Below are 13,285 nucleotides of genomic sequence, written 5' to 3' on the forward strand. Positions count from 1 at the left end.
TAAATTTTTAACAAAGAAACTACTAATTCCTCAAAGTTTCTTAAGCTTCTTCTGTGCAAGGTGCTGTCCAGTCTGGAACTCGACCCGGTCTGACAGCCACTGGAAAGGTTGCTGCCCCTCTAGGTCTGACATTATATTGGGAGGGGCTGACCTTCAGCTGATGATTAAACCAGCGCTCATTTACTTGCTGTAATGATTAACTGCAGGGAGGGAATAGTCATATGACAATGATTAGCACAGGGATGTAACCTGGCCTAAGGCTTTGTAAAGAAGTAACAGTTCAATTGAGACTTGACCTGGGAAGTTTCCAGACACAGAGGGAGGAGGAGGAGGACAGATGGAGGGCATATTCAGAAAAAGCTGAGTTTTTTCCAGGAAATGAAGACCAGTGTGGTTTTCACCTGGTGTAACAATGAGTCCAATCCTGCTCTGTTATGAACAACTCATGAGTTAAGAATGGTTTTCACACCTGCCAAGACTTGAAGGAAATCCCATGAAGGATAATATTTCATGTCTCCTGACATCATGTGAGATTAAAATTCTGGTCCTGTAAATAGTTTGAGTGAAGCCTGTTGCTTTGGAGTAGAGGGCTGCCTTGTCCCCGTATCAGCAGAGGTAGGTAGCTGTAACAGAGGCTATAAGCCCTGCAAGTGCCTAAAATAGCACTTTAGAACATGGCGTGTTGGAGGAATGCTGGCCTTTTGCTTAGAATCCAAGGACTGGAGAGAACAGGGCAGGGTGAGGTTGGAGCAGCAGCAGGAATCCTGACTCAGATTTGCGGAAACAAACAGAGGCTGTTCCAGTGTTAATGAGAAGCCTTAGAAGTAGCGCTTTCAAATACACCTGGATGTTGTGAGATAGACTTGAGGGGCCAAATATGGATGTAAGAAGTTGGCCAGAAGGGATTCTAGCATCCTGGCCATGAAATGGTGATGGCAATATAGTTGGAGAGGAACTAGAATAGCATTTATTACATCCTAACTAAGTCCTTGGTTAATGTTCTCTTTGGATTTAATTCTTCATAGCTGTCCTGTGAAATAGGAGTCAGGATGGGGGATCTCCTGACCCTCACCTTTGCGAACTAATGTATTGAGATTTTTAAAAAAGATTTATTTATTTCTATTGAAAAGGCATAGTTACAGAGAGAAGGTGAAAGAGAGGAAGATCTTGCGTCTGCTGGTTCACTTCTTGAGTGGTTGCAATGGCTGGAGCTGAGCCAATCTGACGCCAGGAGCCAAGAACTTCTTCTGGATCTCCCATGTAGGTTAGGAGTTGAAGGGCTTGTCCCACCCCACATTACCTTCACATGCATGTTAGCACAGAGCTGGATTGGAAGTGGAGTAGCTGGGACTTGAATTGGCACCCATATGGGATGCTGGCATTGCAGGCAATGGTTTAACGTGCAACACTACAGTATCGAGTTCTAAATAAGCATTCTAAGTGCAGATTCAGATGAGGTGTACAAAGTGATAAAAATGTATTCGAAAGGTGAGAAAGTGAGCACACACACATACATACCTGTCATGAATAGTCAGTGGGCCAGATTACCTGAAAGGAGAAAGGGTGGGAGAGGGAAAAGGGAGGGAGGGAGCATCTGCATAGCACCTCCTTCCTGGTCTGTGTTCGGAGAGAGATGGAGAGCCCCTCCAAATTATGGGCCTTCTTCATGAGAGGGGGTGATGCCTCTATAGACATGAAGCCACCTGGGAATTATATGGCATTGCAGTTCACTTGTGGAGCTCAATATCCATATTTTCGTGGTATTTCTCTGCAGCCCGTTTAAATCTTGGATGAAGCATTTGCATCTTGGCTAAGGGGGTCTTTTGATTGACAAATAGGAGCAGAGGGGACCTATGGCGACTTATGATGACATCTAGTTCAGCAGATATACTATCTGCCTACCTATTACATATTAATAGGACTGAGATTCAAATCCAAGATTGCTAACTCGAGAACCTGAAATATAGAAATACCCATTACAGATTTGTATATATTTTATGCTCGATGGATACTTAGGGACAGGAAGAAGGCATATTTTCTGATGTCTACCATAAATAATTGGTTAGACGATTTTGCCTCCCAAATTCCCACTATGTTCATCTTAAGTACCAAGTGAGTCATTTAAGTTCTTTAAAGTATAATTTCCAAAGAAGTAAATGATAGCTCTCTTGCAAATATGAAATGAATATGTGTCAAAGATTTTATTCAACTCATTCATTAGTGAGGAACCGGATAAAACTGGTTCAGATGAAACTCCGAGGTGTTAGATGCTTCTGGGCAGTTCAATCAAGAAGTGTCCGGATGAGACTGCTGAGTGATATACAGACCGGCTGAGTGTTCAGCGAGGCAATCAACCATAACCTTTAGGACTGTGTTTTTCACCAGACAGAAATTATTTGCATCATCACCAGAGAAAACCTACCAGTTGACCCCTGTCCCTGATGAGTTGTAAAAATAGACCAGTCAATAGAAAATCAAAGGTTAAGCTCACATTGTGCTGAAAAGACAGTTGATAATTTCTTTTGCTGATGTTCAAGTTTTGAATAATTTTCCCAATAGTTTACCACATTTTTCTAGGCTCTGTCATTTTTCCATCTGATAATATTACTGTTTCTTTCATATATTCCCATATTATAGTAAGATGATAGTAGCTGCCATTTGTAGAATGACTTGTCCACACAAGGCTTTTTTACCTACATTTTACCTACAAGTTATTATTGTTGTTGTTTGATAGAAATCTAGAGAGAGTAAGCAAGCTCATATTTCCCTGTTCACTCCATACAGCAGCTAGGGCTGGCCCAGGACCAGAACCATAAATGGGAACATAATCTGAGTCTCCCACCGGGGTGTCAGGGCCTCAGCCATTTTAGGCATTGCTGTTATCTCAGGGTCCACATGAGCAGGCAGCTGAAGTCGTATTCAAACACAGGCACTGCAAAGTGGCGTGCAATATGGAATTCTAATGACCAAAGCAACCCTGTGAAATACTTTCTGCATTTCCCAGGTCTAGAGACAGGCTCAGAGCAGCTCCTGGCTGGGTTGAGGTCTATAGTTTATTGGGCATAAAACCAGGAATTTTGTCATTTTGTTTTTTATCTGTGACAGATGGCTTGCTGGTACCGTTTTCTTCTTAGATGATTGTGAAATGTCACAAGGATCCAGTATCGTTTCATTTCTGTGTGTGTGTGTATGTGTGGGTCTCACTTTACCTACTCTGTAAGCTGTGAATTTGTCAATGATTGGAACCATGAAGTGAAGATAAGAAACCAACGTAAGAAACAGAGTTTGAAATACATGATGTAGCTGCCATCTGGCCTTTTTTGGTTTTATTGCTCTATGCCAAAGATACGGAACGACTTAAAACAATGAAATATCACTTCTTACCTTTTTTTCATGTCCAACAGATTTCCAGCACAAGATAACTGTACAGGCTTCTCCTAACCTGGACAAACGGAGGAGTTTGAACAGCAGCGGGTCCAGTCCGCCCAGCAGTCCCACGATGCTGCCTCGGCTCCGGGCTATCCAGCGTAAGTAGTCACCTCTGCCACAGAGGACTTCTGGGTTCACTTCAATTTCTTGACATGGAATCCAATTAAGCAGATGTGTTTCTGTGGCAGGTTGCAAGTAAGCATGTGACATTTAATAGGCACCAACATCTGTTTGGAAAACAACCCGTGGTCTTAAATCGTTTTGTCCCATTTTCTTAATACTCAGCACCAACTGTGATTCTTAGATCCTGGGTGCTATGACTGCTCTGGGATTGATGAGGGATTCATCACCTCTTGAGACATTTTGTTAAAACAGTTGCATTTGAAACTAACCTGAGCTAACAATAACAGAAGTTGCTTGTATATGGAGATTTTGAGAGGTGAGCCTGGGAATTTAGGAATACTTTAAATATTTTGTTCTTAGAGGTGTAACTTTAGTCTGCTTTAGGTTTGACCAACATAATACTTCAAAGCCTCAGATAGTATTTTGGTTTTAGAAAGAATGTTGAGCCCAGAGGACACAATGCATACCACTCATTTTCCTGGCACCAAATCATTTAGTCTGAGATGAAGTAAAGGTAGTGATTTTTTGTTTCAAAGGCAAATCCTGGTTAACAACCCTTCCCACCCTTCCCCCCGGCCCTGGCAGGCTGAGCAGAAAGACTGATGAATCTTATGGAAGTCTACTGCATGTGGTGAGGGGCCTCTGTTAACCATAGTCATTACTCATTGAGAAAATGACCTTTCTCCCTCAAGCTTCCTTTTCTGCTCCTTTTCATGCAGATTTGGAGAAGACAGCACCTTAAAGGGGCATTTTCTATTGAGGCCTGCACTTGTTTTCTCTTTTGGAGATGAAAACCTGGGCTCTAGCTGAGAGATTCACTTTTGTGTTTGGCAAGCTCCTGACGGCAGTCTTCTCTTTGTGACAGGAGGCTGGGATCTAAAGAGGGTGCGGTGCTGGAACTCCAAGCACTGTCATGCCTGTTACCGCTGACGCGTCACTCTGACACTGTGTTTTCCATAAGCCATACTTTGTACCTTGCCTTTGCCCAGACAGGGTAAGGACTTAGTTTAAGGAGTGGAAATGGGCATTGGGTTTGGTCCCGTGGCTCTGGCAGAGCCCAAATGGTCTGTTCGCCCTTGCCCAGCTACTTCCCTACCGTCTCCTCCATTCCCAGTGCCGTTACATGCTGCCTTTGTTAATCCCACTGTATGAAAATAGGGAGTGGTTGGGCACGCCAAGATTGGTTTGTGTGATTTTAAGCGAATTCCAGCCCTGTAGCATGGAGACAAGTCCTACATCTGTTCTCAGAAGTAACACATAGAACATTCCAATCCAGATCCTGCACACAGAACCAACTTCCCATGCAGAAGCAGAGAATTCGCAAACTCTAGCCCCTATCCTGGTCATCTTTGTTCTGACCAACATCCTGGGTGCTGCCAAACTGCCTCTTGCTCATGCCAAAGTGGCCCCTGCACAGTGGACTGTGACTGCCAGAGCTACTCTGGGGTTGAGGCCCCATCTGGCCCTACCCCATGACCTGGGGCAAATTGCTTAACCTCACAGCTCCTCACCCTCTCCTCCTCCCATCCCCCAGATCATCAAGGCAGAGACTTTGTGTCCGTCCTGGCACCTAGCACGGTTATAACAACAGCTAACATCCTACAGTACATACTGTACTGTTGACACTCTTCTAAGTGGATCCCATGTACAAATCCATGGACTTCTCAATATGACTCATCCAGCTCGATACTCTAGTAATCCCCAGATGAGAAAGAAGACAAAACTCAGAAAACTGTTCAATAGTAGTTTCAGTTTTTTTTTTTTTTTTTTTTTTTTTTAAGGAAGGTAGAGAGAGAGGGAAAGAGAGAGATCTTCCATGTCTTTTGTTCACTTCTCAAATTCCTGCATCTAATAGGCTGGGTCAAGCTGAAGACAGGTGCTGTGAACTGAGTGTGGGTCTCCTCATATGTGGCAGGGACCCAGCTAACTGAGTGGTCCACCTGTTGTCTGCCGAGTGTGCATGAGCTGGAAGCTGGAATCAGCTGATCATTATTGCAGCCCACACAGGCGCTCTCATGTTGGATGAAAGGGTCCCTGTGGCATCTTAACCCTGTGCCAAAGGCCCAACTGTATTTTCAGATTTCAGAAGGCAACTGTAGGCAGTCTGCTGTAATGATTAAACAACATTGTAATGACTAATGAAAAATTAGCCTACATTGTAATTTTAATATAGCTGTATCTTCAATTTAGCACTTTAGTTTGGTTAGAAAAAAATTAGGGTACTAAGTTCATTTTTGGTTAAGTGTTTTGTTTGGCTTCTTTTTTTCAACTAAAATGGAATCTTAACTATTTGAGAATATTGGATAAATAGGTAATCCATCTTTTGCTGCCAGTTTACCTCAGATTTGTATCTTCTATTAATGTGTTCAAATCTTTTTGCTGTTTTTATGCTTAGGGAACGAAATTTACTACAAAGTAGATTAAATAATCCATCTTCATTGTTTTCATGTTTTGGATTAGGTAGTTTTGCAGCTGATTTGATTCATTTAATGTTTTTTTGATGAGGCTGATATGAATAACCCTCTCTATTTAGTGACCTCAGATGAAAGCAATAAGACCTGGGGTAGGAATACAGTCTTTCGACAAGAAGAATTTGAAGACGTCAAAAGGAATTTCAAGAAGAAAGGTTGCACATGGGGACCAAATTCTATTCAAATGAAAGAAAGAACTGATTGCAAAGAAAGGTATGTGTGGGGTGTCTGATGTTGTCCTGTGTGTACTGTGACCAGCAAGTGTACCTGCATTAACATGGACAGACTCAACTTTCAAAAACCACTACTTGCATGAATATAATTTTTTTTCTTTTTGATTTTCTGATGATTCATTTATTCTTATTTGGAAGGCAGGTTTATTGAGACATGAGAGAAGGAGAGAGAGATCTTCCATCTACTAGTTCGCTCCCCAGATGGCCACAACGGGCAGAGCTTAGCTGATCCAAAGTTAAGAACCAGGAGCCAAAAACTTCTTCTGGGTCTCCCACATGGGTAGAGAGGCCCAAGGAAGCGAGCCATCCTCTACTGCTTTTCCAGTCTATAAGCAGGGAGCTGGATCTGAAGTGGAGCAGCTGGGACTAAAACTGATATCCACATGGGATGCTGCTGCTGCACAGAGGGTTAGCCTGTTGAGGCACTGTGCCAGCATTGTGAATATTCATCTTCTAGGATGAGTTTATCACGCTGTTATTTAGATAAGCGGTTAAAAAATGTTTCTGTGTTGTTACAATCGTATTTATATGTTGTTAGCTCTTCAGGACTCACAGGACAGCTATGTTCTCCTTATGACCCTGAGATTCATGTTGACACGTATCTACTAAACCCCCGTTTGTGTATTCTTTGGTTCTGTTGTATGAAATCAAACATCTTTCTCTTACAGGATCAGACCTCTCTCGGATGGTCACAGTCCTTGGTCAACTCTTTTAATAAAAAGTCAGAAAACCACGCCCTTGGATTCACTCTTTGTGGACCAGCCAGGTAAATGTGCTTCAGGAAGTGGACTGTGTTTGATGTGCACTTATGTTAGATGTCTTCTTGGAGGCTTTGCTTTTAAAGCTTTTGCTCCTGTGGTTGCTGCAGGAACACAGGGTAAGGAGTGAGTGACAGCATTCCTTGCAGCCTCACCTGAGCTTAGAAGTTACTACATAGTTGTTGTGGAAGGAAGTCATTAGACGCCACATGTTTTGGAGGGAATTTATAGCTCTTTAGCGGAAAAGTTAGTGCCACAATTACATAGAACCACGTGAATTTGGAATAGAAGACAGTAAATATGAAAATGCTGTGGCCCCCCTGGAAGTCCTGCCAAGGTTAAGGGGTGTGGCTTTTGATTATATACTACTACCTGTTGACATTCTTGCTTTCCTTCAGGTTCTCGGGCCCTGCCCAGGTGACCTGCTGCAGGTGCAATACAGATCTGTGACTCAGGGTTAGCTGCAGTCAAGGGGACTGACATGCTGATGGAGCTGAAAGGAGGAAAAGACACACTTCCCAGGGTGTAATTAGCACCTGTGTGCCTCACAACCTCATTTGCATCATCGTTTCTAGTGGTGGGATCTTGGAGTCTTCTGTCCTCAATCCCTCCACCCTGACAAGTCTAGGCTGCATTGAAATGGACTGTTTTTGTTTTGTTTTGTTTTGTTTGCTGCATTTCACAGTATCGTGTAAGTGATTTTTACTATCCAGTGGTGCTCCAGTGTGTGTGTTTATACTTTCATGTAGGCGCTTGTGAGGAACCAAAACTTCCCCTTGATGGATTAGAACACAGGAAACCAAAGCAACTGAAGCTGCCCAGTCCTGCCTGTGTAGATGTACCTCTTTGGAAAGATGGTCAGAGAGAGAACCCCGTGGAGGCTGACAGCTGGGAGGACAGCACCTGCGCCAGCACTCCTGCCGGCTCTCCTCAGGTGACTCCTACGAACAGCCTGCGGAGACCCCTTCAGAGGAAGAAGACCGAGTCAGCGTTGTTCGGCTGCACGGTGCTGCTAGCATCCGTGGCCCTGGGACTGGACATCAGAGAGCTCCACAGAGCACCGGCTCCTGAGGACCCATTGCCCAAAGAAGAAAAGAAAAAGCGAGAGGGACTCTTCCAGCGGGCAACCAAGGCCCGCAGGAGTACCAGCCCACCCCCAAGGCTGCCAGCTGCAGGCTGGGAGGCCGGCGGTGTGCCCTCTCTCTCGCCGCCCACTGCCATGAGCCTCTTCCCTGTGTCCTCTCTCTCAACCAAGTGCTTGCTGCAGCCTGAGGGGGAAGATCTGTTTGTGGACAGATCCCCAACATGCCACCCTGAGATATCCACTCCAGGCATTCCCAGAAGTAACCACAAGGTGGCCCCTATGCCAGGCCCTGTGCCTGCTCAGAGTGTGTTGAAATCCCTGCCTCCTCCTGTGTTGGGGCAGACACGTGGGAATGTGCCTTATTTTTCTTCAAAAGACAGAGGCTTTTGTCACAGGAGGACTAGGTCGGAGGGAAACCCACTGCACACCCCATGTAAGTTGTATTAATCGGGGGAAATAAGACACTATTGTAGAGCCTAGGATGTGAAATGCTGTAGAGGTGGTTGATGTTTTCCTAGCAATATCTTTTAATCATTTGTTTTTACTGTTCACACAGAATTTGAATTTCACCATCCTCTTCTAGTTTAAATACAGTTTGGGAAATAATGTGGTGAGGCAGGTAAAGCTTCTGCCTGTAATAAGGGCATCCCATGTGGGCACTGGTTCAAGCCCTGGCTGCTTCATTTCTGATCCAGGTCCTTGCTAGTGGTCTGGGGAAACCAGCGAAAGATGGCCCAAAGGCTTGGGCCCCTGCACCCATGTGGGAGATCTAGAAGAAATTCATGACTTCTGCCCAACTGGGCCTTGGCTGTGTAGGCCATTTGGGTAATGAACTGGTAGATGGGTGATCTTTCTTTCCTTCTCCCTTCTTCTCTGTGTCTTACTTTCAAATAAATAACTCATTTTTTAAACTGCAATGTGGATTCTGCAAAAAGCATAATTGAAGTCCAGTACCTTCAGTATTGTACAGTGAAGCAGAAAGTGCAGGTGAGGGTGATCAACACCTTGTCCCCACTTGTGTTCTAGAGAGGATAAGTCACGTCGCTGGAACCAAAACTGGCCTTCCAGCTTCCCTGGGGACACCTTGTCTCCTGTGCTTCAGTACTTCCTGCTCTGTTTCCCTGCCCCCCTCCACATGCATAGGTGGATGCTAGGGTTGAATTCAGCAAGTGTGCGGTATGTGTGTGTACACGCGTGTGTGCTAGGGCCGCCACTGCAAAGTGAGGTGGGCTGGTGGCTCAGTGGACCTCCCTGTGCTGTGGTCCTGGAGCCCGCCAGCCCAAGGGCAGGTGTTGGTAGGGCGTGCTGCTCCTGAGGCTCTCTGCTGGACTTGCAGAGAGCAGCCCTCTCCTCGGCTTTCACACGGCCTCTTGTCTGCTTGCTCCTGCGCTCAGATTTGACAAGGAGCTGTTCCGATGAGCCCACTTGGTTCCGATGAGCCCACTTAGCCTCATTAAATAAGCAATGAGGTGGAAGCTCCAGCCCAACAGCAGAGGGGCAGCCCAGGAGTTTGCCACTTGGTCTACAGTCCACCTGATTGTGTTGCAGTTATACACCCAACTCATGTGTTCGAAGGCCTCATTAGAGATCTGCTGCACCAGCACTCTGTTTTTGGGCTTATCTTTTCCAGAGTGGTGTTGATTGTGGGGTGCCGCAGTGAGGGCTTGGACATATGAACTCTGATATGGGGATGTGGGTCTGTCCTTGACAGAAGGGAGTGCCTTGTTGATGGGTGATGAACCCTGAGGGCTGTGTCAAGATGGAAGAGCTCCAAAGGAAATATTGAATCTTGTAGTAGATGTCTCTGTTTCATTCAACAAGATAGGCTTGGCTTGGCAGCCACCTCTCCATGCACAATAATACGTATTGACAGAAATTGTCCCTCTTCGTCTTTATGGTAATTATATTTTACATGTCTCCCCAGTCCAAAAGCAATGGAAATCCATGTAGACATCCAGATCACTAATAATTAGAATTTATTCTTAGGATCTTAATGCTATATGATGGTCAATCTTTCTCTCCCTTAGAGTTGTGTTCATTCCATTTCTAGAATTTGATCCACTTTTAAAAAGATTTCTTTTTATTAGAAAATCAGATTTACATTGAGAGGAGAGACTGAGAGAAAGATCTTCTGTCTGCTATTTCACTCTCCAAGTGGCTGCGACTGCCAGAGCTGAGCTGATCCAATCTGAATCCGGGAGCCAGGAGCTTCTTCTGGGTCTCCCATGTGGGTGTAGGGTTTCAAGGCTTCCATCCTTCACTGCTTTCACAGGCCTCAAGCAGGGAGCTGAAAGTGAAGTAGAACAGCTGGGACACAAACCAGTGCCTGTGTGGGATCCCGGCACATGCAAGGTGAGGGTTTGAGCCAGTGGGCTGTTGCGCCGGGCCCATTGATCCATGTTTTATGAAGTATGGTAGTGCTTAACTTTGAGGTTTCTGGGCTGATTGGCACTGTCACACTGACCCCTCGGGCTTCTTGGGAAGAATATGTGGTTTGGAGTCATAACATTGAGGTTCAGGATTGAAAGGTACCACTTGATAAGTTTGTGGAATGGAAATTTATGTGATCTGCTTCCTTGTCTGGCTACCTCATGGTGCCATGGTTTGCAGTATGGAAGTTCTCTGGTACAGATTTGCTGTGTAGCTGTGGGGAAATTGCATAACACTCTGTGGCTAGTGTCTTCATCTCCTAAATGGGAATGATAATATCCCTTCCTCATCCCTAATGCTTTTCGAATGTAGAAAAATGAGCTGGGTAGCATCTGATTAGTGTTTGTTTTGTAGGTGAAGTTTATTAGCATGTCCTCAGTCCCTGACACAAATATTAAATAGGATGAAGTATACCGGAAGTTTTATGCATTGTAAAATGCTTTTCTAAGGCAGATTATAAAGCTGTGTTAAAATGACTTTCACTCTCTCCATCTTTGCTGCCTCTTCTCTTTTAACACTGTACTTGCACATGGCATATTTTAGGTGCTTACTCATTGTCTTTAGGTAAAAGGGGGCAGTTATTGCACTTTAGTGGTCAATGGAGCAGTGGTCATTTATAATGGTGGAAGAGGGAGTCCCAGCGTGGTCATCCTGTTAGAAAGCATTGTTTTATAACCCAGTACTAATGTGCTGTTGTGTTAATAAGTCAGGTCTTCAGGGCAGGCAGGACAAAGGATATAACTGTTATCTTTTTTTTTAATTATAATCTAATCTTGCTGTTATACCTAAAAGACTTCTATTGGCTCTAAGCCCACTGATTTTAAAATGATAAAGCATATCCTCTTTGAAAAATGGTGACAATAGTCAGTGGCCTTAGCATATCACAGACTATTCAGTTCTGTTTACAGATTTAATTCCAGTGGATACTTCATGGAATGTTCAAGATAAAAAGAAATGTGCGCGTGTGGTCCCTAACAATTATAGAAGGCTTATAGGCGTAAGAATTTTTAACTGATTTACGTTGTAGTTGAGAGCACAGTAGAGACAGAGCCTCTTTGCTGGTTCACTGTCTAGCCCTTGGGATCTTGCTTTTTTTTTTTTTTTTGAGTCTCACTGAAGTGATCACCTTCGTAATTATTTTTTCTAGAGTTCATTGCCTCTAATTGTCTTTTCTTTCTCAACCAGCCAGTGCTGTGATTATCTCAGCCCCTGGAGTCTTGGAACTGCCACCACACTCCCTGGGCTCTCCAGCAGCCCCTCTAAGCCGAACCTCCTCACCTGAGAGACACCGTACTGTCGCTGGGCTGCCTCCTTGCCTGAGAGACACAGAGCCCAGCCCTGCTTCGCCTGGAAGCCTAGCAGGTGCACCACAGGCTTGCTCACAGAAGACAGGGGTGCCGCCCATACGGGAACCTGCGAGACTGGGCCCTGCGTGCCTCCTCAATGACAGCGAGAGAACTAAACTGCCTGTGCCTTGTTATGTGCCTTCCCTGCTGGATGCAGACGTCGAGGGCCAGAGCAGGGACTGCACTGTGCCTCTGTGCAGAATGAAGAGCAGACCCCACCGACCATCCATCTATGAACTGGAGCAAGAGTTTCTGTCCTAAGTGAAGTGCCTTATGTTACTCAAGCATTTCTCCTCTTGAGGTGAACAAACGAAAACAGCTATCTACCTTTGAACTATCTCATGCTGCTGCATTTTTAAAAGCTGTGGCCTCGTTACTAAGTTAGTAGTGGATGTCCAACTTCTCCAATCATGTCCTGGGTGGCTTTCTAGCCATCTAATTTTCTCACTGGATTTGTACCTAGCAACTTGAAGCATGGAACAGTGTAAAACAAGAAATGTGGGCCAATGTGAACTGGTGCTGGGTGGAATTACTTAAAGCACACTTGGTCCTGTTAGTGTGCAGTTATAGTGTCATGCAACTTAGTATTTCTGTTTACCTTCTTCCTTCTCTTTTTAAAAGCTTCCTTTTCTGTTACTGGTACAACAGGACACCAAGAGATCACTGTGATTCCTTGACAAATAAGATACTGGACAATAAAAGACAATGAAAGTGTCAACTTAAAAAAATCTGATGACTGGAATAGATATAAGACCTATTTAAAAGCCCAAATTCAACTTTAGGACTATAATGCATAAAAATGTTCCCATTCTCACATATATTATGCAATAATATTTTCCTATTGGAGGCTTTACCGAATGTAACTTATAAAATTTTTTATTGAATGTAACATTTTATGCGGTAGAACTCCAAAATAGATCCTTTTTTATGTGTGTGTTTGAATAACTTTATTTATATATAAACACTGAAATTTGAAATTTGGGTGATTTTCATGTATGGTATAAAACGATTTTTTCCCATTCTGTTCTAAATTTTAAATACCATTTTTTTAAACCTCATGGGATGTATACAAAGAGGCGACTGGCAAACCTTTATGCTTTTCTGACTCATTCATAAAATCTTAAAGGCACTGATATGGCTTGACATTGAGCGAAAACTATTCTGAATGTGCATGAACATGCTAATCAAAATTTTTTCCCTCAGAAAGCAGTTTCCTTCTTGAGTAGCCATTTACTTGGCATTCAGAAGTAGAAAAGTTTTTCATCCTGAAATAGAAATGTTTAAAGACTAAGTCACACATGCCTGGTTCTGTTCATAGACTTCATATATTACACACTTTCATGCCATCTAATTTTACTTTTCTCTATTTGAATGCATGGCGATTCTAATAATACCAAATACACTTTAGCAC

The 13,285-nt window shown here is 43.9% G+C and overlaps 1 protein-coding gene across 2 annotated transcripts in view; it reads left to right on the plus strand.

The window, feature by feature from the left end:
- Positions 1 to 12,458, plus strand: part of MAP3K21 (mitogen-activated protein kinase kinase kinase 21) — a 53,781-nt gene extending 41,323 nt beyond the window's left edge. The window contains exons 6-10 of one of the 2 annotated variants that reach the window (XM_058669356.1): positions 3,405 to 3,527; positions 6,086 to 6,236; positions 6,925 to 7,022; positions 7,764 to 8,531; positions 11,714 to 12,458. In XM_058669356.1, coding sequence (XP_058525339.1) covers positions 3,405 to 3,527; positions 6,086 to 6,236; positions 6,925 to 7,022; positions 7,764 to 8,531; positions 11,714 to 12,135 — 1,562 coding nt within the window. In that variant the 3' untranslated portion in view covers positions 12,136 to 12,458. The remainder of the gene's footprint in view (positions 1 to 3,404; positions 3,528 to 6,085; positions 6,237 to 6,924; positions 7,023 to 7,763; positions 8,532 to 11,713) is intronic. The other variant, XM_058669357.1, reaches the window with a different exon arrangement.
- Positions 12,459 to 13,285: the final 827 nt, after the last annotated feature.

This window comes from Ochotona princeps, chromosome 10 (assembly GCF_030435755.1).
Source record: "Ochotona princeps isolate mOchPri1 chromosome 10, mOchPri1.hap1, whole genome shotgun sequence".
In the NCBI taxonomy this organism is placed as follows: Eukaryota; Metazoa; Chordata; class Mammalia; order Lagomorpha; family Ochotonidae; genus Ochotona; species Ochotona princeps.